A 23,702-nucleotide genomic window follows, 5' to 3' on the forward strand; every position below is an offset into this window, starting at 1 on the left:
TTTGAAGTTAAAATATCTTCTACATTAAAGAAAAAATGATGGTTATAGAAGGCAGATAGGGGTCTTAAAGTCCCTACTTGGCCAAATAAAAAGCTGGTAACTGTATTGTTCTCCCCACCTACCACCTGTTTTTTATAAGATGGGAAAGAATTGAGCATGCTTAAAACATGATGGAAAGAACACACTAGGAGGGGTGAGGCTGGTGATATACGGAGGAGAGAAGGGGGAAAGTATAAGCCGTGGGTTCCAAGAAGGCAGAAAGGGTGGGACCGGCGCTCAGATCCAGGGTTTGTACTTGGGTAAGGAAGGCGCCCCTCATCTGTAAGCGCAGGGAAGCAGGGAGGCGGCGGCAGGCAAGTAATTGGGTGGTGGAAAGGGGAGCAGATTCCCAGCTGATGGCTTCTATCCGAGCTCCGCTGTCTGAAGTGGAAGGTGAAGTCATCTGCAGAGGAAGAGGAGGGAGGAGGCAGAGCTCTTGGTTTGAAGAGGGGAGAACATCTGACATAAATGAAAGAGAGACTGGCCACAAGAGCTGACCAGACAAGAAGTTCAATAGATTTCAGCCAAGGCCAACTGTGATTGAGTGGCAGTGGCTGTCTGGAGAGAGATGGTGTAAAGGATGATAAATCCACGTCAGAGCTCAGCAGAGAAGGGGTCCTGATTGACTGGTAATGTCTGCTGAAACCGGGATGGGCACAAGCGTGCGGCACATCTGCTCTGTGTGTGTGTGGAACACGGGGGTGCTGCCCGCAGTCGGGGCCCTGTCAAGTCGCAGGTTGTAAGGTTATCTCCAGCAACGCTGAACAGCTAGGGTGTGAATGTGTTTGCTGTCCCCCAGGCCTGCATCGTCCTGATATTATCCTAGCACCCACTGTTCAACACTCATCTGGGACAGGGCCCGTATGTCTCAAAATTGCCAACACCCAGGAAATGTTCTATAAAGACATGCTTGACCAAATCACACAAAATGAAATTTATTCCATTCGGTCCTGTGGTTTCTCCTGGGCCCCAGGCCTCTTGGGGGCAGGGGTGGGAGAGTTAAGTCCCAAGCATTAAAAGAAAATGGTAATTTTATCCCTAGGTCTAGGAAAACAGGTGTTTTCAGGATGTTCATGTATTCAGCCATCCAGGAATACTCTAGCATGTTTTTTTTTCCTGGAATAGAGTGAGTTACGTAGGAACTGGAAGAACTAGGTTAGAGGCATGGGCCAGACTCGGGGGTAGAGCAAGTAACTTTACAGCCCATTCATTTCAAACTCTGAGAACCAGGAGTTCTCACACATTCTGTAATCCCAGTGTGCTATTATCTGAATATAATTCTAACTTCTGACATTCCAGAATCTTGTTGTTCTAAGATGTCATGGTTCTAACTTCCTAACATTCTATCGTGAGAGCATTCTGACATTCTAGCATAGTTTTCCCAAACACTCTTAGATTCCTTGGGAGACGTATGGAGCTAAGAGCCTTCCAGCACCTGGAAACCCCTCCATGCAGGGCTGCTTCCACTTGCCCCGTAGGAAGCGGAAGTCCAGGCAGAAAGGAGGATCTGAAGGTTAAAAGGCCGGCAGTGGGGGCACTGGAGACAGACGCTGGGGCTGTTATCCCAGAGCACCCACGTCCAGCACATTCGGCCCCCAGGCCTACACCAGCCTCTGTTTCCTACCCCAGCTGGAGTGCTGTAGACCCGTAATCAGAAACATGCCTGTGGATCTGGGACACAGAAGCAGATTAGTGGTGAAGCCTCAGGCTTGAGAGAAGGGAGAGTTGCAAGCCCAACATACAAACAACCATTAACATCTTTTTCATTAATAACAATAGTAGTTGCTCCCTGGAGGGTAGACACCATTCTGCTTGAAGAACACTCATATCCATCAACTCAAATGGCCCCCACATCCTCAGTGCTTCTTGGAGGGAGACAGGGTGGTATTTATTATTCCATTTGGCAGAGCAGTAAATCAAGGTGTGGATAGGAAGTCAGAGTCTTAGAACTGGAGCAAAATGATGGTCGCACTGTGTAAGCCGTTCTCCTGGATGGCCAGTTTCTCTGGAGAAAATCCATTCAGCTGCTTCTTGGGCCTCTGTGCTGCTGAGCATGCCCTTCCCCTCCTCTCTGGGCTCCTGTGGTCCCCCAGGATGTCGCTGTCACAGCCCTGCTCATGCCCAGCACATTTGTCATCCCCCAGTCTGGGCTGACCCTTCCCTGAGCACTGAGAAGGTGCGCATTACCAGCTGGTTGAATGAATTAATGCACTGACCCTGAGGCCCAGGAGCAGGAGTGCCCCCTGCCCCTACATTACCCCACAGCAAAGCCTGAGCTAGAACCCACACCCACTGCCCCCATGGTGAGAAGCTCGGGTCCCTAGTTTCTGCCTTTGGAAGATGAGGCTGACAAATGAAAAGACCCGAGAACCAACTAGAAAGAGAGGCCCAGGTACTGCTGGGTAAACCATGTGGTCAGAGGCTAGAGGAGAGGGGAGTTGAGTGCCAAGCAGGAGGTTTTAAGGGAGGGAAAGAAAGTAGGGCAAGGTGAGGGTTAAGTCAAGGACAGGAGGGTTGGAAAGGGAGACAGCCTGGTGTCATGGAAACTTCTTGCATTCTGAGACCGCCCGTGGCCTTCTCAGAGCCTCTCCTCCCCCATGTGCACGTTGAGGGGCTTAGACAGAGTGAGGTCGAAGTCCCTTCTGCCCCAGCATTCTGCAGGTGCGTGCATGCGTGCCTAGCAGAGGTTTGAGTGACTGGCACGGAAAGGAGGCAGAAAAGCCTTCCTGAAGGAGGTGAGAAGTGGTTGAAATTTCCCTGGTGCAGGTCCAGCTGCCTTCCAGTTCCTGTCATCATCCCCTGGTCCTCAGGACAGGACCCACACCCCCCACCTCCCTCCAGTTGGTGCCAGCCCCTTGGAGCTCATGGCTGGGCACAGAAGAGCGGCCGTGGTCCATGTAGGGCCTTTCTCACCTGGAAAACAAGGGGCAGCACACGCCCAGCCGCTCTCTCCTCTCCCTGGCAAGCGCCCACGGCCTGCCACACTTCCCACAATACCCGGAAGTGTTTCAGAGTTTCCAACATGCTTCAAAGGGCCCTGCGCCCCACCATACGTACATCTGGCAGCTGGCACACCTGCTGTGGGCCACAGTCCTTGGCCAGAGTCGCCATCCCTGTTTCACCCCAGAGCACCCAGCCAGCCAGAGGAATATCCCATCCTGGCGTGTCCCTCGCTGGAGCCAGCCCTGACCCTCTGGAACAGAGAGTCGAGAGGAATGGAGTGCTGGTGGCCCAGGCTGGTCTCAGGGCTGCTCCATCACAAATGAGGGTTTAGGGATCTCAGCGATGGGCTCAGCCCTCCTCCCGGGAAAGGCAAGAGGAGAAGAAAGGGTCACAGATGAAAAGCGTGGGCTTGCAGCCAGACTGCGTGAATTAGAGCCCAGCGTGGTCCTTATGAGAAGTAGCCTGGGCAGGTCAGTTGCTCAGCTTCTCTCGGCCCTTGGGTCTTCCCTCTGCCGGGAGGCTGCGATCCAGCCGGCAGCACGTGTACAGCCCAGACCCTCCATTAATGGGAGCTCTGTGTTGCCACTTTGATTTCAGGGTCCCTGGCCCCTCATAGCCCAAAGTCCTCAAGGACAGGACTCCCACACAGGAGAGAAGAGGGCCCTGGGATAGAGGGGACAGAGTGTTCTGAGGTCTCTGAGGACCCAGCTGGGACACTGTAGGGAAACCCTAAGAGCCAGATTCGGTTCCAAGTGACCTGAGGCTCAGGAGGGGTGGGCCCCTGTCCCTGTCCACGTGGCTGACCCTGGGGTGCTGTGGTTGCAGGAGAGGAGCCTCTGCATGCTGTCGAGAGTGACTGCCACGGCCTGTGCACTGCCCCACAGTCCACGGAAACCGTCACAGGCTCCGTCCTGAGCTGGCCTGAAATCACCCTGCGTGGTCTTTGCTGGGTCTGGAGAGTTCTCCCCCAGGGAGACAGGGGTCCACGTCTGACTCATCTTGGGGTCCCCAGGGCCTGGCATGTGCCTGACATGTTAGGTCCCAGTAAAGGCTGGTGGAGAAAGCGTGGTGGACTCCAGGCCCTGAGGGCATGGGCTGGTCAGAGCCCCCAGGGCTTATGTCCCATCCAAGGGGAGGGGACTTCCTGGCCTCTAAACCAAATGGTAATTGGAAAGAGGATCTGATCCGAAGGAAATAAAAGACTCACACCCAGAGGACTATAGAAGAACCAAGAGGGTTGGCTGGGAAGGGTGGTATCTTCTAAGAGGAGTTGACAACAGGGTGAGGTCCTGAAGAGGACCCTCAGCCTGGACAAGCACCAGGCAGGCGTCAGAAGCCCAGAGCAGATCCTGCCCCCAGAGTGAGCTTCCCCTGCACCCGGGGAGCCCCAGTCCTGGCAGCTTCCTCCACAAAGGGGTCCTTGACATGGACACACTCCATGCCACACCTGTCCCTTTCTGCCTGTGTGACAAGGACCAAGTCCTGTTAGCCTCAGCAGGGTTGCAGGTAAGAAAGGAATCAAGTGTTAGGTACACTCTAAGTGTTGGAGAAACGTAGGCGGGTGGCTGTTCTTAGAGTTTGTGCCATCTTTGCAGTGTTAGGGGCAGAGCTGAGCTGGCCAGCTGAAGCCCTGGGGCCCTTCCATTTCTGACATTGAGGTTGTAGCAGCCTCCAGAGAGCCGCGGGCAGTAAAAGCTGCCAAAATGTGCAGAATCTCTGATTCCACCCGGACATGGGCCCTCTGCTTACACACTTCCAGGGACGGAGCACTCACTCCCTTACAGCTGATCAGTTGCCCGGGAGAGTATTCTTTGGTTCCAGCGTGAACCTGTCCTAGGCAATCAGAATTCCGTGGGGGAGGCACAGCCTCCTGCCCCAGCCTGTGCTATCGCCCACCTCCCTCTCACTCTATATTCCATCCAACAAGGAGAACTGCTGGTGGGGCCGGCACACGCTGCACCATCTCTGCCCTTTGTGCCTGTGCTCTTGCTGTGCCCGCAGTCGGGAACACCCTCCCTTCTCTCTTCTTCTCACTCCTCACACTCTGGTCTGGGTCCCACCCCTTCCACTTCACGCCCATCACCCCTGGCGTCCCTCCGTCACTGCATGGCTCACGCTGTCCTGCGAGTGTTTGCCTGTGCATCTCCCCCCCACACCGTGACCTCCTCAGGCCTGGGGACCGTGTGTCTCAGCTCCTGGCACGAAGCTGGGTACAGAGAGGTGTCATCTCAGTCCTCGATAAACTGAAAAGGCCCCAGCCCTGCCCTGGGCTGGGCTGCAAAGCAGGAGAAAGGCAGCTCAGGTCTGCCAGTTTCCCGCCAGACACTCCTTGGGAGACCAGTTGTCCCTGCACCCACTGGCCCACTGGTCCGGCTCTCCTGTCACACTTCCTCGGGAAAACAAACACCGCCATAGCTTGATATCCGGCCGGCCGGTCCTGGCAGCTAGATTAGCATTTGAAAGTTTCCCTTGCATTAATTTCAGACGGAACATAAATATGGGCTTGGGATGCCTCTTCCAGGAGGAGAAAACTGGAAACCCAGCGTCCTCACTGGAGAGAAAACATGTGTGCTGGCCGAGGGGAGCCCGTGCTACTTTGAAGCCTTTGTGGGAACATCTGGTTCTCCCCCCAGCCCCCCAACACGGTCTTGAAATTGCCCTGTTAATTGGCGCATTGTTCTTGCTGAGCACTCGCACACTCGTCTCTCCAATCTGGTGAACCTTGGAAGGTACACACGTCTCTGACAATTTCCTGCCCCCAAACACGAACTCTGGATCCCTCGCGCCAGCACTTCAGAGTGGGTGTAGTGGAACATGCAGTGGGGTGGGACATCTCCACATCGAAGGCCAAGCTTTGCCTTCTGCCAGGTGCGTGACCCTGGGCAAGTGCTGTCGCTGTCCCCTTGCTGAGCCTCAGCTTCTTCACCTGTGAACTGGCAGCCTCTCGAAGGGCTGCTTCAAGGATGAAATGAAACGGCACTGGAGAGGCACCATGTACCCAGAGGCCCACTAGGCATGAGTTCGTGACATCAAATGAAGAACCATACAGATGGGAGGGCCCATGAGACCATGTGGCCCAGCACCATGTGTGACAACTGAGGTGCAAAGCGGGGAAGGAAACTGCCCAGGGTCACACGGTCAGCTGATGAGCACAGTCTTCGGTCCTGAGCCCAGGACAGGATTCTTTTCTCTGCCTTCCCGCGTCAGAGGGTTGGTGGGGCTGTCGCACTGCTGCTGATGGGGAGGGGCTAGATCCAGCCTGCTCGCGCCAGGAAGAAAGGGAGCCTTTTCTTCCATGCTAGAGCATCACAGGGGCTGCACCCACTCCGACTCAGAGCAGGGTACCTTTTCCTGTGTGTGCACAAATGTTTAAGTGGGACCCTGGCTTTTTTCAGGAGAGAGAAGCACCAACCCAGACCCATCATTTATAAGACCCAGTCCCCCTCCAGGCCTCTGCTCCTCCCTGCTTTGCCTGTCTTCTCTTGCATATCCATCTGAAATTCCACCCCTCCTGGGAGTCCTTGCTACCTGAGCCTCCTCCTCCAGGAAGCCATCCCTGCTGTCCTCAGTGAATTAGCATCTCCCACCATGCCTTGTTTTTGTTTCTGGGTTCTCTTTCTCCCTTTCTCTTCTTCCCTCTCTATCTCTGTCTCTGTATATCTTCACCCTGTCCTTGTCTCTTTCTCTCTTTGTCTCAGTGTCTCTCCTCTTCCCTCCCTCCCTACCATTGTCTCTGAGTCTCTCCCTGCCTGTCTCTGGGCCCCTGCCTCCCCCTCTCCCCGTTCTCCTTCTGCTCTGTGTCCCTGGTCCTGGAGCTCTCTTCTCTTCCGTGGCCCTCTGCTCTGCCCTTCCCCTCCCTCCCTCCCTGTCTCCATGGCTTTGTGTCCCTGCCCTCACGATGCCCCTCTCTTTCCTCCTCTCCTCGTCCACTCGGCCCCAGCAGATGAAATGGAACGTGTCTTCCTGCAGAGAGGCAGAGAGCTGGCCGGAGAACAGCTGTCAGTGCTGGAAGGAGCTGCTGAGCCCTGGCCAGGAGTCCCAGGGAGCCTGGGCGAGCCATGCAGGCTAAGCCCCAACACTGAGGGGCCCCTTTGGAGACTTTCCATGACCTTCCCTGCAGGTTCCAGGATGGGTGTGGTGCCTTTTTGAGGATTTCTGACCTTGGAGGCAAGCCTAAGCCTGTCCGCCAGCCCCTGGGGACAGCATGAGCTGGGCCTACGCTCGAGGGCTGGTCCAAGGGCCGAGCTCCTGGGATTGGGGGAGTCCGGAGGAGCATCGCCAAGAGGTGGGGCCAAGTCACTGGAGGAGGAGATCTGGGAGCTCAGGTCCCCTGGGGATAGGATGAGATCACAGAAAGGATACGGAGTAACAGGTTTTGTCACTCATTCATTCAACAAACATTCACGGGGCCACTGTCACATGCTGGACTTAGCCTTAGCTCTGGGACAAAGATGAACCAGGCATGGCCCCTGCCCTCAGAAAGCTCACAGTCCCCCTTGAGGTGGCTGGTTGGGAACTCATTCTGACAGTCGGCTCTGGGGTGTGGGAGGAGCATTTCAGCTGCGGGGAGGAGGGTGAACTAGAGAGAACAAGGGGGACAATTTCTGCAGTGATTCAGGCTGAAGGTGCTGTGACCTGGTCCAGAGTCAAGCGCATTTAGAAGGAAACATCAGGGGACCCTGGGGACTGACTGTATGAGGATGAGGAGGGAGAGGAGTCAAGACAAGGTTCGTGTGGCTTGGATAGCAGAGCTTGGTCGAGACACAAGACATCCTCGGAGAGGAGGGTATGTTGGACTTTGTAGGCTCCGAGGATGTTTAGGTAAAAATGTCCAATAGGCCGCCAGACAGACGGGGCTGGGCTAAGGTGGCCATTCCAGACTGGCCAGATTGCGTGGCAGTTGAAACCATCAGGGTGGACGCTTCGTCCATGGAGTGTGAGTAAAGTGAGAAGAAAAGTGGGCCGAGGGCAAGGTTTGCAGGGGCTCCCACACTGACTGGGCAGGAGAAGCCCACCGAGAGGACAGGCTGGGCAGCGAGAGCAGTGCCGGGAGGACCAGGACAGAACGGGGGTGTGGGAACCGGGCAAGTTGCAGGTGTTGCCAGCCCAACTGTGGGGTGCTGTGGAACCAAGCCCCAGAGAGGGCAGGTGGGGGGACATGGGCTCAGGCGCACGGCTTGCACCAAACAGCTCTGGGGCACAGGCCCCCTGGGAATGGCGCTTCCGGAGTTGTGCAGGGAGCAGCCTGGGAGAGGGGCAGATACCGTTCTCCCTGCTTTGGAGGGAGGGAGAGGGAGGTAGTTGCGCCTTAGAGAAGGAGAGAATGGGAATTTGAAAGGATTATTCCTGATTTCTTTCATTTTCTGTAAAGTCTTCTGTTAGAGTCTTAAGAAGAGCAGTAAAGGTCTGGAATTCGTGAGGTTGAGGGGACGGATGGGAGCATGAGCAGACACGTGAAACGTTGCCACGCAGTGCTTGGAGTCCACTGGGTGCCCTGCCCTCAGGTGGCTGGCTGGGACCGTGCGGGGCCCGGGCCCCTCGAGTGTCTCGTCCACACCGCCCCAGCAATGCTCCTTCTGGAGCAGCTGCAGAGCTGTCAGTAAATATTTGCTGCTGCTCCTGTACAGCCCGAGGCAGGGCTGTTTTCCCTGGCGGCTCTTGAAATCCTCGGGGCAGACACAGAGACCACTGTTGGGCCTGGAGGACTCCTCTTTAAACAAGTCTCCATGGAGCAGAGAAGGAATTGCCTTTGCTGCCAGGAGTGCAGTCCAAGAGCTGCTGGCAGAGCGTCCTCGCAGCCTATGTGCGGGAGGCCACCACTCCCCTCGCCCGTCCAGCCCCATCATGCATGCTATGGGGGCAAGCCAGAGTGGAGTGACGCTGGCCCAGCCAGGGACTGCCTTCAGCACGTCACTCAGGACTGCACTCTGGGCTTTTCCAAAGGATCTTCACTCCTCCTGCCTCGTGAGGGCTTTAGAGCTCCCAAGGAGTCCGTCAAAGGGCTGTAGGACCATTTGACAAACAAGAAAACTGAGGCTGTTGGCAGGGAAGCTGCTTGCTCAGGATCACAGGTTGAGGGGGAGACATGGAGTCTTGGCAGGAGCCTCGGTCTTCTGTCCTCAACAGCACTGGGTCAGGGCCAGAGCCCTGGAAGGGTCTGTTCTTGGCTGTGTTGTTCTTGTCTCTTCCACAGTTAGGCTCCCAAACATACACTGCTTACCTCCTGGCCTTTGCACATGCTGTTCCCTACCTGGAACACCCTCCCCCTCAGTGACACTCACTCCCATCCTCACCTGACTAACTCTCATCCCACCCTGCAGCTGGCAATGCCCCTTCCAGGAAGTCTGCCCAGACCCTGGGCTGGCGTAGACGCCTCCTGTGGGCCCCCAAAAGCTCCCGTGCTTCCCTGTGCGTTAGACTTAGTGCCTGGGTTCCAAAAGCCCGACCTTTGAGGCTCTGAGTGCCTGGAACAGGACCCTGCCTATTGCCACTGTTGGCACAAGATAGGCACCCACTTAGTGATTGTTAAACGAATGAAACGAATAAGTGGGGAAAGGAAGGGAAGGAGGGAGGGGAATGTCTTTCCATAGCGGTCTCTGGAGTCAAACAAAACCTTCCCCACACTCTGAGAGCCGGAGGAACCCGCAGGCATTATGCAGCCCAATGCCTCCCTCTCACACAGCGAAAAACGAGGGCGTTACCGGGTAACAGGTGTGCCCTGTGCCCAAGGTGTCAGATGAGTGTGCTGGATGTCAGACTGGAGCCCCTGGCATTCCCAGTCCAGTCATCTTTCCCAGTGATGCTCAGGTGAGACTTCAGGGACTGTGGCAGGCCAGCAAGAGGGAGATCTTGGGCTGGGAGACCTCCTGGGGAGTCCTGAAACCAGCCCAGAGGTGTGTGGGGCTGGCGGGGCCAGAGGGCTGCAAGGTCCGCCCCTCTGCTCCTGTCACTGTGCCGTCCCAGCCTGGCTCCCTCTGCTGGGAGTGTCTCTGTTCCTGGACAGCTTGTCCACTTTCCTTCTCCTAGACCTCCCTGGGGCTGTCAGCACATTGACCTTCCGGCTCCTACCTGTCACCACCCGTCACAGGCAATTAGAGGAATAGTGCAGGGATTTCCCCACAGGGTCTGGGATGAACAGTGAGCAGGAGGAGAGAGTGCTGCCCTTGTGAGGGGTCCACAGGGCAGAGCCACAGCAGGGAAGGCCCCGGGCACCCTGGGGCCCTGGGCAAGCACCCAGCCACCCCCACTCTGCCCTCATTGAGCAGGTGGAGGAGTCTGAGACCCAGGAGGTAGAGGGTGTCCTTGGGTGCTGACTCCCAGCAGCGACTGCTTCCACGGTCACTTGGCCACCTGTGGAGTTTAAACAAAGCCCCTGAAAGGCCTCCCCTGTGTCCTCAGACCTTGAGCCTGCATCCCAAGGAAGAAGAGTGAGTTCCACTCTCATCTGGGGTCTGGACTAAATTATCCACTTCTTTGTTGATGGTGCCTAGCACAGAGCTGGCCACAGAACAAGTGTGGCATAAACGTTTGCTGAATAAACGAGGAGAGGGTGGGGAGTGAGATGGAGACCAGCCCCCTCTCCCCACACATAGCTCTGGAGGGTTCGGTTCTCATTGGTACCTCCTCTAGGCCACTGTCAGTGTCTGCTGGACCCTGCAATCAGCGGGGTTTTATGGTCTCCCCCGCTGGGATCTTACCCCTCAGTGAGTCCTCAGTGGCCATCGCAGGACCTGGGCTATAAGGTGTGCTCCATAAATGGCGGAGAGATGAGTGCATGAATGCTCGGGTCCCACCAGCGCTCGCAGAGCCTGTGCAGGGGGTGGAGATGCAGTCTCGGCCCCATGGGATCCTGGTGAGGAGACCCACACGAACACACAGGACCCCACTCCCATGCTAAGGGAAGGAGCCCAGAGTTGCCAGTGGAACTTTCGAAGATGAGCTGTCAGCCTGCTGGGGCCTTGAGGATTTCCTGGAGCCAGGCTTTATGTCCCGGGGGCATATCAGCCTGGAGGGTCAGGGGTCAGCTTCATGGTATGAGGCACAGCAGTGCAACAGGAAGCACTGAGCGCCCTTAGTACACGCCAGCCACTGTTTCTTGTAATCCTCACAACACCCTGGAGCTTGCTGTTACGAGCATTCCCACTTTATAGATGAGGAAACTGAGGCATGGGGAGACACAGCTAGTGAGCAGCAGAGCCGGGATTGGGACCCAGGCAGGGTGGCACCAGGACCATACTTGCCCACTGTGCCATACTGCCTCTCAGGGAGTCTGGGGCCTCGACTTTGCTTTAGGTCACTGGCCCAGACACAAATCGAGATGGCCCAAGGCTGTCCCCAGTGGCTGGTGGCCTGGCATGTGGCTGAGCCTGTGTTGCCTCTTGCATTCCAGGTCACTTTTTGGGAAACAACACAGTCATAGACATCCTGCGGCAGGCAGGGCTGGAGGTGGACCACACACCTGCAGGGCAGGCCATCCACAGGTGAGCAGCCGGGGCCTGGGGGCGGCGGGGCAGGTGTCTTGGGACTGGCAGCCCTGCATGGGAGGGGCTGGGCTGGAGGCAGGAAACAGGGAAGGAGCTGGTGAGCCACCTTGACCAGAGGTAGCGATGGGGCCAAGGCGTGGCAGTGGGAGTGGGGGTAGCATTAGGATGGGAGAGACGCTTAGGATTTAAGACTGGTGAGTTTGGGTTGGGGGGAGTGACGCCTGGAGGACTCGGTGGCTGCCCTGTCCCTCAGTGGAGATGGAGCCGTGGGAACACAAGCAGTGGCCTGGCCGCTCCCCTGGGTCAAGCCCCACACACCCAGTTCCCCCCTTCTCCTTCTCCACCTCCGTGCCCCTCACGCCTGGCTTTCCTGCCCGGGCACGTGCACTCTGCTCAGAGAGCCACGAGGCCGCCCTCTACCCCCCTGAGTGTTTCCTGTCCGCCCTCCCCCAGTCTGGGAACTGCACAAGGGCAGGGGCCAGCTCAGTCCCTCTGCGGGTCCACAGCGCCAGCACCATCACTAGGCCGGTAGGACGAAGTGTCGCGAGAGCCGGGCTCTGGGTCCTGGGCAGCCCCGGGGGATTCAGTGCGGCCCATGCTCCAGCCTTCATGCGGCACCCTCCCTCATCAGCCACAGGGGCGGCCACAGTGTGATTCCAGCCCCCCCTCCCTGACGTTATGAAACCCGGAGTTTGAAAGAAGCTTGAACAATCAAAGCAGTGTTTATTGGCTGCTCGCTCTGTGCTGGGCTCTAAGTGTGTTTAACTCACTGAATCCTCACAACCACCTTGTGAGGTAGGAACTATGAGTAACCCCCCTTATCACTGAGGAGCCCAAGGCCCAGAGAAGTAAAGTCACTTGCAGCAGGACACACAGCTTGTGTAAGTGGCAGTGTGGCTCTAGGGCCTCCCTGGGTTCCTAGCCGCACCTTATACCCACTCTGGGGGGTTCAGAAATGACCGAGACCTTGCTCTTCAGAGATGAGGCCTGGGTCACCTAGGGAAAGGCAGGGTCCTCCAGAGCACTGAGCCACCAATCCCCTAGCTCCTGCTGGCTCCATAGCACTTCTAGAGGACCGTACAAACCCTCACGTGGGGAATGCATCCCAGCCCCGCATCTCTTCTCATCTTCTGGGTCAAAATGACAAGACTGCTCTTCCTGCCTGAACCATTTGAGCCTAGTGCAAATCAGTTTGTCTCAGGGTGTATTCAGTTCCCCTCCCTCCCCTCACTACACCCCTCACCCTCACCCCCGAAGGCCCAAGGACCTTCCCCTTGAAGCCCATTGTGTCTGTGTAGGCCAGGGCAGGGGGGGCAGGGGAAGCAGGCGAACATCCTATTCATCTCGGAGCCCAGGCGTTAGAGGAGGGGGCCCCACGACTCCCCTGCAGGCTGTGCTCCGAGGGCTCTCAGACTTGGTCTCCTGCGCAGGGGAGCAGGGGAGCTGGCAGGGTGGGGGGCGGGGAGGTTGCTGAGGAGGCTCCAACAATATAAGCCATCACTGGCCACAGGTGCTTCCTAGATCTGTCTCTTTGTCTGACTGTTTTGAATTCTCTCTCCAGCAGCTGCGCATCTCCTGGCAGCCTGGACCCTGGGAATCTGGGGTTGCCATAGGAGCTGGGGGAGGAGAGGCTGAGCTAATGCCCTTTGCTCCTTCGAGAGAGAGCAGCCCCTGGCCCCTCGCCCATCGTGCAGTGTGAGAGGGGACTGGGAAGACAGGCCACTCGCCGTCTTGGGTGCTGCCTTACCTTGCAAGCTGCCCACTCATCCTGCTCCCAGGGTCAGAGGGCCCCAGAAGGAATTCTGTTGGGACCACAGAGAGGAAAGAATGAAAGGCAGAGGAGTAGAGGATGTTCCCAGGCTAAGAGGTGCATGTGTGTATCCCTGTATGGAATGTGACAAATGGCACTTTAGTGCCTGCCTGACTGCCAGGTGCATTTGCTTGTTGGCCATCATCAAACAGAGGCTTATGTGACAGGCACTGTACTCAGACCCCATCTCATTCATCCTCATGACAACGAAGCAGGTAGCATTATTACTCCTGTGCTACAGCCAACTGCTACTGAGCTGATTAAGTCACTTGCCCTTAGTCACGCGGCTGGCACCCTGCAGAGCTAGGCTGTGAACCCACATCAACCTGCCTCCAGCTCCAGCTCTGACCCCCTGAGACTGTCCTGCCTCCACTGAGAACACGCACAGTTCACAGTGTGTTTTTGCAGTGTTTGCTGCAGTATCCCCATTGTACAGAACAAGAGACTGAGGCACAGCGAAGTTAGGAACTTGCCTAAAGCCCCTCAGCCAGAGTTTTGCATGCATGAGAACTCGACCAAGATCAGATATGCCTCACAGACCTGCCCAGGGCTCGTTCCCTCACCGTCTGGGCTCACCTGTCACCTGCCAGTGATCAGACCGCCTTCCCTGACCAGCACGCCCCACCCCACGCTCTTGCTCCTATCTGCTTCATTTTATCCACCGCAGTTATCACCGTCTGACGTCCTCTGTGTCTCTCTGCCTTCCGCGTTGGAATGTGAGCTCTGGAGGGCAGAGGCATTGTGTGTTTCCGTCGTGCTGGTACTTACCTTACCTCCTAGAATAGTATCTGGCGCAGGGTAGGTGCTCAGTAGATATTTGTTGACTAAATATATGAAAGCTCTGTCTCTCAGCTCCAGAAAATGGCTTTCCTGGATTACTGTCACCAGGCCCAGCAGGGGCACCCTGGCATTTTCTCCTGCTGTGACAGCTTTGCCACTGAATTATATTCTTCGCCACACATGAACGACGTGCTCCAACACAGGTGCTCCTTGTGCTGTTGCCCCTTCCAGCCCTGCTGCCCAGAGCCCGGCGCCCACTCCTGAGGGGACCTCGACAAGCCCAGCCCCAGCAACACCAGCCACCGCCATCCCCACAGTGCCCCCAGCGACCCCCACTGCCCCGCCAGAGGAGGAGGAGGATCCAGCCCTGTCCCCACACCTCCTGCTCCCTGACAGCCTCAGCCAGCTGGAGGAGTTTGGCCGGCAGAGGAAGTGGCACAAGAGGCAGAGCACACACCAGCGGCCGCGGCAGTTCAACGACCTCTGGGTCCGCATCGAGGACAGGTGAGCGGGAGGGCAGGTCTGCCCAGGGCGCCTGCACCTGGCAGCCTACCCGGGCCCCCCAGGGCCGGGCACACTGCCACCAGGCCAGTCCCCGCTCTGATGACACCTGGCGGGTGGGAATCTGCGTGGAAGCTCCAGGGCTGGCTCTTCCCACTCACAGAGGATCCTCAGGGTCATCTTTCCGGGTTTGTACGGCACGTTCCCATTCAAAACAAGAGAAAGCATAGTTCTCTGCATTTTAAAGGTGAGGAAGTAGAAGCTTCCTTAAGGTGCAGTGGACAAAATTCTGCTTGGCACTTAGCTTTCCTGGGATGTCCTGGTGTGCACGGTGGGTCCACTTGTCCGTGGACTGCAGGTGAAGCCGGGAGGAAATGGAGCAGGCTGGCTATGCCAAAGGCCACGAGCTCCCGGGGCCTTGAAGCTCTGAGTGGCTGAGACCCTGCCAGGGAGCTGCAACAGGGACCCTGCTCTGTGAGAGCGATAGGACAGATGGTGACTGATGCCCTGGTTGCTGTGGGCTCTGTCTCAGAAGTGGATGGGGGATTTGTGATAAACCTTGTTGAAAATGGGCAGGCACAGAAGTTATCCTAATGTACTAAGACCCCTCTGTCCTCTTCCTATACCCCCTTCCTTCCACCTGCACCACCCCTCTTGGCCTGTCTGTCACCAAAGCTCCTGCTGTCAGCAGGATGCTTTCTTCTAACCTCTGCCTGCAGTCTCCCTAGATTCCACTTTGGGGCAGGAATGTCCATATTTGGTGAACAGTGTTGCCAGAGCACTGGGAATGTCGCAGGGAGAGACTGCAGGTGAAGGGGAAGCCCAGCCCCGGACATGACACTCCCGGCAGTGGGCCCTTGCCGTCTCGGAGTCTGTATCTGGACCCTTTACACATCGCCCATCCAGGACTTTTGTAAGCATCCCTGGAGAGAATCACCTTGGGTACTTGTTAAATAAGCAAATTCCCAGGCCCTGCCACAGACCTCGTGTATCAGAACCTGCAGGACAGAGGCCTGGGAATCTGTATGTTGAACGTGCACCTGGAGCTTCTTCTGAGCAGCTTTGGGAAACACTGACTCAACTCTGCCTTTATAGATGGTGAACCAAGGCCCAGAGTGGGAGAGGGCTTGCCCAGGGCCACACAGGAATCAGGGGCTGCCTCTTGCACTTTGCTCTTCATGAATCTCCTCCAGCCAGGTCTCTGAGCCATTGACAAAATAGTCCAGTGCACTAAAATGCATGGTGCACACTACCTTAAAAAGACTTCGAGCAAGTAAGAGGGGAGCTCATTGATCCTTTGGACATTGGTTTCAAAGTGCTTGACTTGGGTTTCTGGGAATTGTACTTCTGCGGAGCCCTCGCTGGCCCTGCCTGCCCAAGGCGGAGGTGTTACTACAGCTATATTGGCTATGACACATTTGGGTCACGCGCCCAGCGTGGGCCGCCCCCTTCTAACCGGGAGCAAGGGCGTAGAGTTACCGAGAACCACTTCCTTCAGCAGCGGGGAGGGCTTTTGGGCTGCCAGGGAGACTCGGGGCAAATGAAGGAGCTGGCAGCCCATTAAGAGCTCCAATTAGGCTGGTCACTCAGAGCACTGATCAGCACGCCAGGGGACCAGGAGACCAGGCCAGTGGTGGGGCCAACTCATGGGACGACAGGAGGCGGGGCTGTCAGCTCCAGCCACAACCTCGCAGCCCCTAACCATGTCTGAAAGGTAAATTCCTGCAAATGGCTCCAAACGGCTTCCTTCTCACAACACATAGCTCTGAAACACAGAGCCTGATTTCAGGAGAAGAAAACAGCTTTTCTTTGGCAAGAGGGGAGCCCCTTCTCTATTCCAACAGGTAAATAGTGGTTGGCAAACTTTCTTCCATCTGGTTGGGTTGGAGAAGAAAGTTTCCACCAACCGGCAGCCTGGTCGTTAAAAGTTTCTCGCTGCTGCTTGAGGGAGCAGGCCCTGAGGCCCTGGGCTCCCTGAGAGGCTCAGATGCAGGGCACAGCCTCCATTGTCCCTGGGGGACTCACTGCACCCTCCTAAGGTCCCCAAGTTTCCAGTTTTCTGAGAGGGAGCAGAGAAGACCTCTCTGGGGGTTACCTGGGGCCCACTGGTAGCTCTTTTAACAAAACCATTTTCCTTAGAGCTTTAATTTTGTTCCCACTTTGCTCATTTTCTTCCTCCTAAATCCACTGGAGCCACCTCTCCCCTCCCCCACCATCGTCACCTCTCCCAGCTCATCTAGCGCCTGCGATCTTGCAGCAGGGTCCTCACGGGTCTCCCGGCCCTGAGTCTTGCCCTCACACGTCGCCATCGGCCTGAGACCCTGCAGTGCCCCCACCACCGCCAGGAGAACCCGTTGCTGCACCACCCGTGTGCGGGGCCTTCCCGCCTCATCCAGCGCTGCATGCAGCCTGCTGCAGGCCATGCCCCGGCCACCTGCTCACCTTTGTCCTCGCTCCTCTCTCTGCTTGGGCTGGGGTGCCAGCAGACATTAGCCCAGCTCCCCCACCGTACCAGTCACTTCCGTTCAGACCCAGCAGATCAGGTAACTTGCTTGAGAGAGACCACGCGGAGAGTCATCCCAGCCTAACAGTAAGGGTCCCCATCATCACCCCCCACCATGTGACTGCCCTTCCCCCCCTTCCTGGCCTCCCTGAAGCACCCCTGGACGCCTCTGTCCTGGTACACCTGCACAGACTGCAGTTCCCCACTCTTGTCGCTAGACAGGGAGGCCCTGGGGACCAGATCCGGGCTGGACTGCTCCAGGTTGCCAGAGTGAATGGGAGAAGGAGGGAGACAGCCGGGATGCGGCCTGCGCACGCCTGGCCTGGACAGCACCTGGAGCAGGCTGGCCTCCCTCGCCCCTCATTACCCAAGGTGTAAACACTCACCGGAGGAAGTTTAGAGAAGCAGCAGCCCGTGGCAGGATGATTTATGGGGACCCATGGAAAGGGCGGAGCATGTGGCCGAGAATTCCACCACATCGGAGAGCCGGGTAGGGGAAGGGCAGTGCTGTGCCCGGGGGCAAGCCAGGGCAGAGGCCATTTTCCTATGCAACCTGGGACCCCTGGCAAGCCTTCAGTTTCTCCTTTTGTGCAGGTAGGGCCTTGACTTGCCTCTGGAGGTCATGCCAGCTCTTGTTCTCCAAGTCTCCGGCTGGCTTGGGAGGGCAGGGTAGGGCATAAATGAGGGAGCAGAGGGCTGGGCCATCCAACTGATAGCGTGGTCAAGATGGCCAGGTGTAGGGAAGAGAGTGCCTCTGAGCAGGGCACCGAGATGGGACATAGGGCCTTGGTGGGTACCACCGTGCAGGGGTGGGGCTGCAGGACCTGAGTGCACCCGGGGTCATTGCCCTCTGGGCCTCTGTTTCCCCTGAGGTTTGAGCAGATGGGCTGGGCGCTTAAAGAGAGGAGGAGACACAGAGTTCCTGCTCCTGGGGGGTGGGTGTGGCTCTGCGCACCTCCTACTGGCCTGCCCTTCCTGCCCCCAGGTTCTCAAGCTCCAGTTCCTCCCAGCATGGCCAGGCCTTCTCCTAGGATGGTCCAGGACGGGCAGAGCCTCCATGTGAGGCCTGGACCCCATTGGATTAGAGGCAGAAGATGCCCCATGAGGGATAGGAAATAGAATCCCCCAGTAAATAAAAACAGACAAATTTGGGCAGAACAGGGTTCAAACCCAGCCCCTCCCTGCACTTGCTCTGGGGCTTAGAGATTAAGAGAGATGGTGCTTGGACAGCTCTTAGCTGGCATCAGACGCCAGTAAGTCTTGGTAACAGTGTGGCTCGTGCCTGTGACTTTAAGTCTCTGGGCTGAGATGCCCCCTGCCCCAGCAGGAAGCCGCTGCAGGGCTTTAAACGAGCTGGGTGGGTGCCCTGAACTCCCTGCAGTGTAACAGAAGCGTGTTGGGCACGTACTGTGTTTAGCACTAGTGAGGTTCAGGAGCAGGAAGAGTCTCAGGTCACAGCCAGGGACAGATGGCTCCCAGTATGGTGCCCCTGAGAGAGCCCTGGAGCCACAGTCCAGAGACCCTGCCTCAGCTCTCCTGGGTGACCTTGGCAAGTCCCATCTCCTCTCCAGACCCCAGTTTTCCATCTCAGGGACGGACAAGCCCTCCCAGCTCTGGTCTGCCCTGAAGCTCTTTGAAAACACACCAGACAGTCTGCCCTGTGCCTGCAAAGGAATTGGTCGGAAATGATCTAGTGAGCCTGAGGGAAGGGTGAAGGCATTCCCAGCAAGGAAGACAATGTGGCTAAAGGTGTGCGGGGTGGCGAGGCCCTAGATATCTGGAGCTGCAGGCACACGGGTTGCTTTGGATCTCTGCAACTGACCTGCTTGGCCCAGAGAGGCTGAGCCCCAAACCGGACTCACAGCAGGGTCCTCCAGCCCGATCACATCAAGGGCTCCATCCCAGGCAGTGGGGCCGCCCATCACCCTGGCCTTGTGTGCCCCAAACTTGGTCTCCCCTGCATCTCCTTAAACTCTCAAAGGATGTCACCCAGGGCACAGCCCTCCAGCCCTTTGTACTGGCCAGAAGGCCAAGGCCTGGGACTCCCAGAACCTAGCCCTGAATGGTTCTCAGAGACCCTCTAGTGTCAAGATCCACCGTGCTCCAGGAAGCTAGCTAGTGTTGTCTCAAGGACCAGCCTTGGGCTTCCACCTTAGATCTCACTCTGGCTTCTGCTGCTTAGAAACATTTTAAAGCCCATGGGTCTGTTCCTGCTCCTTCATTGTACATATGGGGAAACTGAGGCCTAGAGGACGGCACTTGCCCAAAGTCACATGGCGAACCAGGAATGTAGTACAGGCTAGAATGGAACTTGTGCCTCTGCCCAGGTGGAGAGGCCCTTCCCCCCGTAAGGGTCCCTGTCAACTCAGAGCAGACTCAGTCCCTTGGTGCCAGCCATCTGTGGGAACTGGGAATGCTCACAGTGTTTGGTTTGGCTTCAAGGCTGCTTTGCCGTGAGACAGTTTTCCCCAGTGTGAGCTGGGCAGGGGTAGAGCTCTAGACTGGGGGACTGAGCTTTGGGAGCAGAGTGGGCCAGCGGAGGGGCATTTGGAGGGGCCTGTCCTCTGTCCCCCACCCACCCACCCCCCCGCCCCATCCTACCCCATTTCCCTGGGACTCCTTCCAAGCAATAAAAACCCTGCGTGGGCTCCAAGGGGGGTTCATCTTTGGTTTTCAAAGTGTGAAAGAAAATGCCTTTGGGCGCCTTGTGAGACGTAGTTTTCATAACTCCGACTCGGTCTTGCCTTCCCATGTTGGGGGCGGCCGAGGCCAGCCTGGGCCCCAGCTCCCCCGAAGCCAGCCTCCCAACGGCTCAGGCTGAAATGGGGCAGCTGCTAGGAAGGAATGTTTATGGACTTCTTGTGTTGTGTGTGGGTTCTTTTGTTTTTCTGGTTTTTGTTGTTCTTTTCATTAGAAAAGAAAGGGAGGAAAGGGGCTGAGATAGTGACCCCCGCGCAGAGCAGACCTGATCCCCTGCAGGGGCGGAGGCTGGATGAGGCCTCGGTCTCCGACCCTGGCGAGGCTCCCGCCACGGGCTCTCCATCAGGGTTTGCCCCGTCGGGGACAGCACCGTGGCGCGGCTCGGGCTGGGAGACAGACGGCCACAGTGCACATCTGGTCTCTTGCAAGAAGCTAATGTTCTTCAAGCCCAGTTTCCTCATCTTGGAAGTGGAAATAATAATCAAATGACACACGAATAGCACCAAGCAGTATCTGCCGGCACTTACTGAGTGCTCCGTAAGTGGAGGATGTGGTTAGTGGGGGAAACACGGACACAAAAATATTAATGATGATGCTGGAAACAGCCAACCGCATCTGGCACTGTTCTGAGCACTTTACGTATAGAAACCCGTTCGAACCGTGTATAGTAAATAGAGACCTGTGACACAGTGAGAAGCCAATGAGAAATGGGGGGAGGCTTGACGACCCCAGGTGGCATTGAGGGTTGGAGGACAGACCGAAGAAGGCCTGTCCAGGGGGAAATGGCAGCAAGCCTGCAGGTGTGGCGGAGAGGGCGGTGTGGGCTGGGACAGCCGTGGAAGGGGAGGGTGGCCCGGCAGGGTCAGGCTGGCACAGGGGGGAGGCACAGCACACTCCATTCTGTGGGTGAGTAAGGGTCCTGGCAGCCACCTGGCCCACCCCTCAGGTTGCACGTGCACACACTCTGCTCAGGAACACCGTGCCTGCATCCTCCTCCTCTCCTGATACCTCCTCTGAGACTCCCTAAAGACAGGAGATCATGGTACATCACCCCTGTAAACTCCAGGGTGGAACGAAACTGTGTAGGACGCAACGGGTTCTGTGGTCAGACACCACCAGTGTAACAGTGACAGGGAGGGACGGGGCTGTGAGTGAGGACCCCTCTCTCTACTGACACCCATCAGGCCAGGACTGGGTGCCCAGAGGCCCTTTGGATGCCCACTCCCAAGCCGAGGTCCCAGCCTGAGCCCCTGTGGAGGCCGGATGTGCTCCCAGGTTGAGGCTGAGGCTGAGCAGGCCTACGTGAGAGGTGTCTGGGCAGGACAGTGGCATGGGCTGAGCTCTGGTGGTGATTATGGGCTCTAGCCACTGTGATTATGGCCAGCGGTTAGGACCTCATGGCTCAGCCTGAGGATGTGCGGCCTGTCGGCGAGCGGGGCAAGCGCTGGAAGCAGGGCAGGCCCCACACGGAGGCACCCACACTGCAGACCCCATGGAGACTGCCCGCCCCATTTCTACCAGCCTGGCCCTTGGGCTCACCAGGGAGGGGCAAGCTCCCAGCCCACCCACCTGCAAGGGAGCACCTACTCTGTGCCCGGATCAGATCCTGGCCCTGCTGTGTGTCCAAGAGCAAGTTACTTAACCTCTTTGTGCCTCCGCTTCTTCCTAAGTACAACAAGGATGGCAGCCATCTCTGCCCCCAAGTGTTGTCATGATGATTAGAGGTCAATTTATGGCAAGTGCTGTTCACAGAGCCCAGCCCAGAGGCAGGGCTGCACTGTCCCCTCTCCCGGGAGGCCTCCCTGGCCCCACACTGGACAGGGGCCCCTCTGTGTGCCCCGTGCCCCTGTGCTGCCCCTGTGTGATAGGGCTTGTGGGCACCTCTGCCTGCATGTGCATCTTCATCTGCCTCCCTCCTGCCGGGGCTCCCTGAGGGCAGGCTTGGCCACAGCTGCTGGGCCCAGCCTTTTCTTTACCCGCCAGCCGGTCCCTCTGGTCCACAGGTCTCCTGGCAGACTGCTGTCCTTGTGCCCCTCTCTGTTACACCATGATCTTGTCCTCTCCCCTCCTCGGTCACTGTCTTGCCCCCCTCTCTCTCTCTGTTCATCCATTTCCAATTTGTCTCTTTTCTGGACTTGAGCAGTGACCTGGTGCTGAGTCCCGCGGGCCCCCCACCTCCAGCTTCCCAAGGCCTGCGCGTGCGGGCTCAGTTCCACCCAGCAGCTCACTCCTCACTTCGTCTCCTTCCATCCCTGCTGTCTCACTCTGTCTGTCACGTGGGCTTTCTGGAGCCAAGACTCTTACCTGTTACCTCCAAAACGGGATTCTGTTTTTGTAAATTCATGAACTTCTGCAACTTTCACTACACACACCTGTGCTTGTGCAAAGTGAAGCAGACTGCAGGGCTCCTGCCCCAGGGACGTGCTGCCCCACTTCTGTGACCTGGCCACCCCGTACCCTCTCTGCCCACCATGTACCCTCTCTGCCCACCCACACCCTCTGTGAGCCTCAGTTTTCTCATTTGTGGAAAGGGAGTGATGAGACCCATTTTGAAGGTTTGTCTGGAGGGCCCGAAAACTGCTGAAGTCACAGTGGATGCCAAATAGATCGTAGTTATGATGAGGAGGGCGGTGGACACGGTGGGGTTGCTGGCTTTGTTGTCTGTGTATGTCTGCCGTCTGGGAGGGGCGGCGGCAGGAGAGCAGGGCACCTGTGCATGGGGGTGTGGAGGTCGACAGCTCCCGAGGGGCCCCAGATCCATCTCCTCCCTGACACTAATTCTTTCTGCCTGGGACTGCAGGGTCCGTGTGGCCCTGGAGCTCAGCCTGGCTGGCTGTATGGCTCTGCCCTGCACACTCTCCGAGTCCCTTGTTTCCTTCCCCATTTTATAAGAAAAAATGGATCCGACAAAGTGACCTCTGAGCCCAGGGCTTCTGCCCAGGACCAGGCTACGGGTCACACTGCCATGTCTCCTCCTTTCCAGCACCACCGCCTCGCCGCCCCCCCTGCCCCTCCAGCCTACCCACAGCACCGGGACTGCCAAGCCCCCCTTCCAGCTCTCGGACCAGCTCCAGCAGCAGGACCCACCCGGGCCGGCCAGCAGCTCGGCGAGCTCGGTGAGCAGCTGCTCACGTCCTGCCCTGGGCCTCCTCCCCGCCGTGGCTGCCACCATTGCCGCGCCCTTCCTGCTGCACAGCCTCAGGCCCTCCTGACCTCGGCCACCCCAGGCAGAGGAGCCAGACCAGCCACGCGAGGATCTGCGGCCACAGCCCAGCTCCTGCCACCACTCCCAGGGGTGCCCGACACCTCAAGGGCAGGCCACACGGGGTCAGTTAGAACACTAGAGCTTTATTGTACCTAAGTTACATCTTCTTTTTTGTAGAAGGATCTTAATTTCCCATAGTGCTATGGGGCTCTTTTGTAAAATATATGTCCATATTAAAAAAGAAAAATGTATTTATTCTACCAATTAAACTATTTTTATGTGGCCTATGTTATAACCCCTTTATTAGCCCCGGGGCAGAGCCAGGAGTGAACCAAGGTTACCGGGACATCTGTGACCTCATGCGGACTGTGGCTTTGAACTGGCTTCTCCGGGATGGCCCACGCCTCCTCGGTCCAGGTTTGGCTTCTCCCACTGTGGGGACGTCCAAGGGAGGGGCAGGCGGACAAGCTTAGCTTTTGTGAAGCTGGATTTGGGAGCCAGAGGTCTGAATGCTGACCATCCTCCCCTCCCCTGGACGCATCCCGGGGCCTGGGGACGTGCTTTAGGAAAGACAATGCTGCTATTCTGAACCTCCCGAGTGGCTGTGAACGGGCCCTCCGGAGCTCGTGGTAGGTGTTTCGACCAAAGCGCTGGGGTGGGGTGGGGGTGGGATGCCGGTGCGGAGGGAAGCTGCCCGCAGCCCCACGTAACAGATGATTAAACGAGATCCAAAGAGAG

The 23,702-nt window shown here is 57.3% G+C and overlaps 1 protein-coding gene across 1 annotated transcript in view; it reads left to right on the top strand.

The window, feature by feature from the left end:
- The window catches only part of TRABD2B (TraB domain containing 2B), a 215,313-nt gene extending 192,084 nt beyond the window's left edge, over nucleotides 1–23,229 (top strand). The window contains exons 5-7 of the mRNA XM_045548085.1: nucleotides 11,372–11,462; nucleotides 14,287–14,559; nucleotides 22,743–23,229. Of these exons, the coding sequence (XP_045404041.1) occupies nucleotides 11,372–11,462; nucleotides 14,287–14,559; nucleotides 22,743–22,971 (593 nt within the window). The 3' untranslated portion in view covers nucleotides 22,972–23,229. The remainder of the gene's footprint in view (nucleotides 1–11,371; nucleotides 11,463–14,286; nucleotides 14,560–22,742) is intronic.
- Nucleotides 23,230–23,702: the final 473 nt, after the last annotated feature.

This window comes from Lemur catta, chromosome 3 (genome assembly GCF_020740605.2).
Source record: "Lemur catta isolate mLemCat1 chromosome 3, mLemCat1.pri, whole genome shotgun sequence".
Taxonomy (NCBI): domain Eukaryota; kingdom Metazoa; phylum Chordata; class Mammalia; order Primates; family Lemuridae; genus Lemur; species Lemur catta.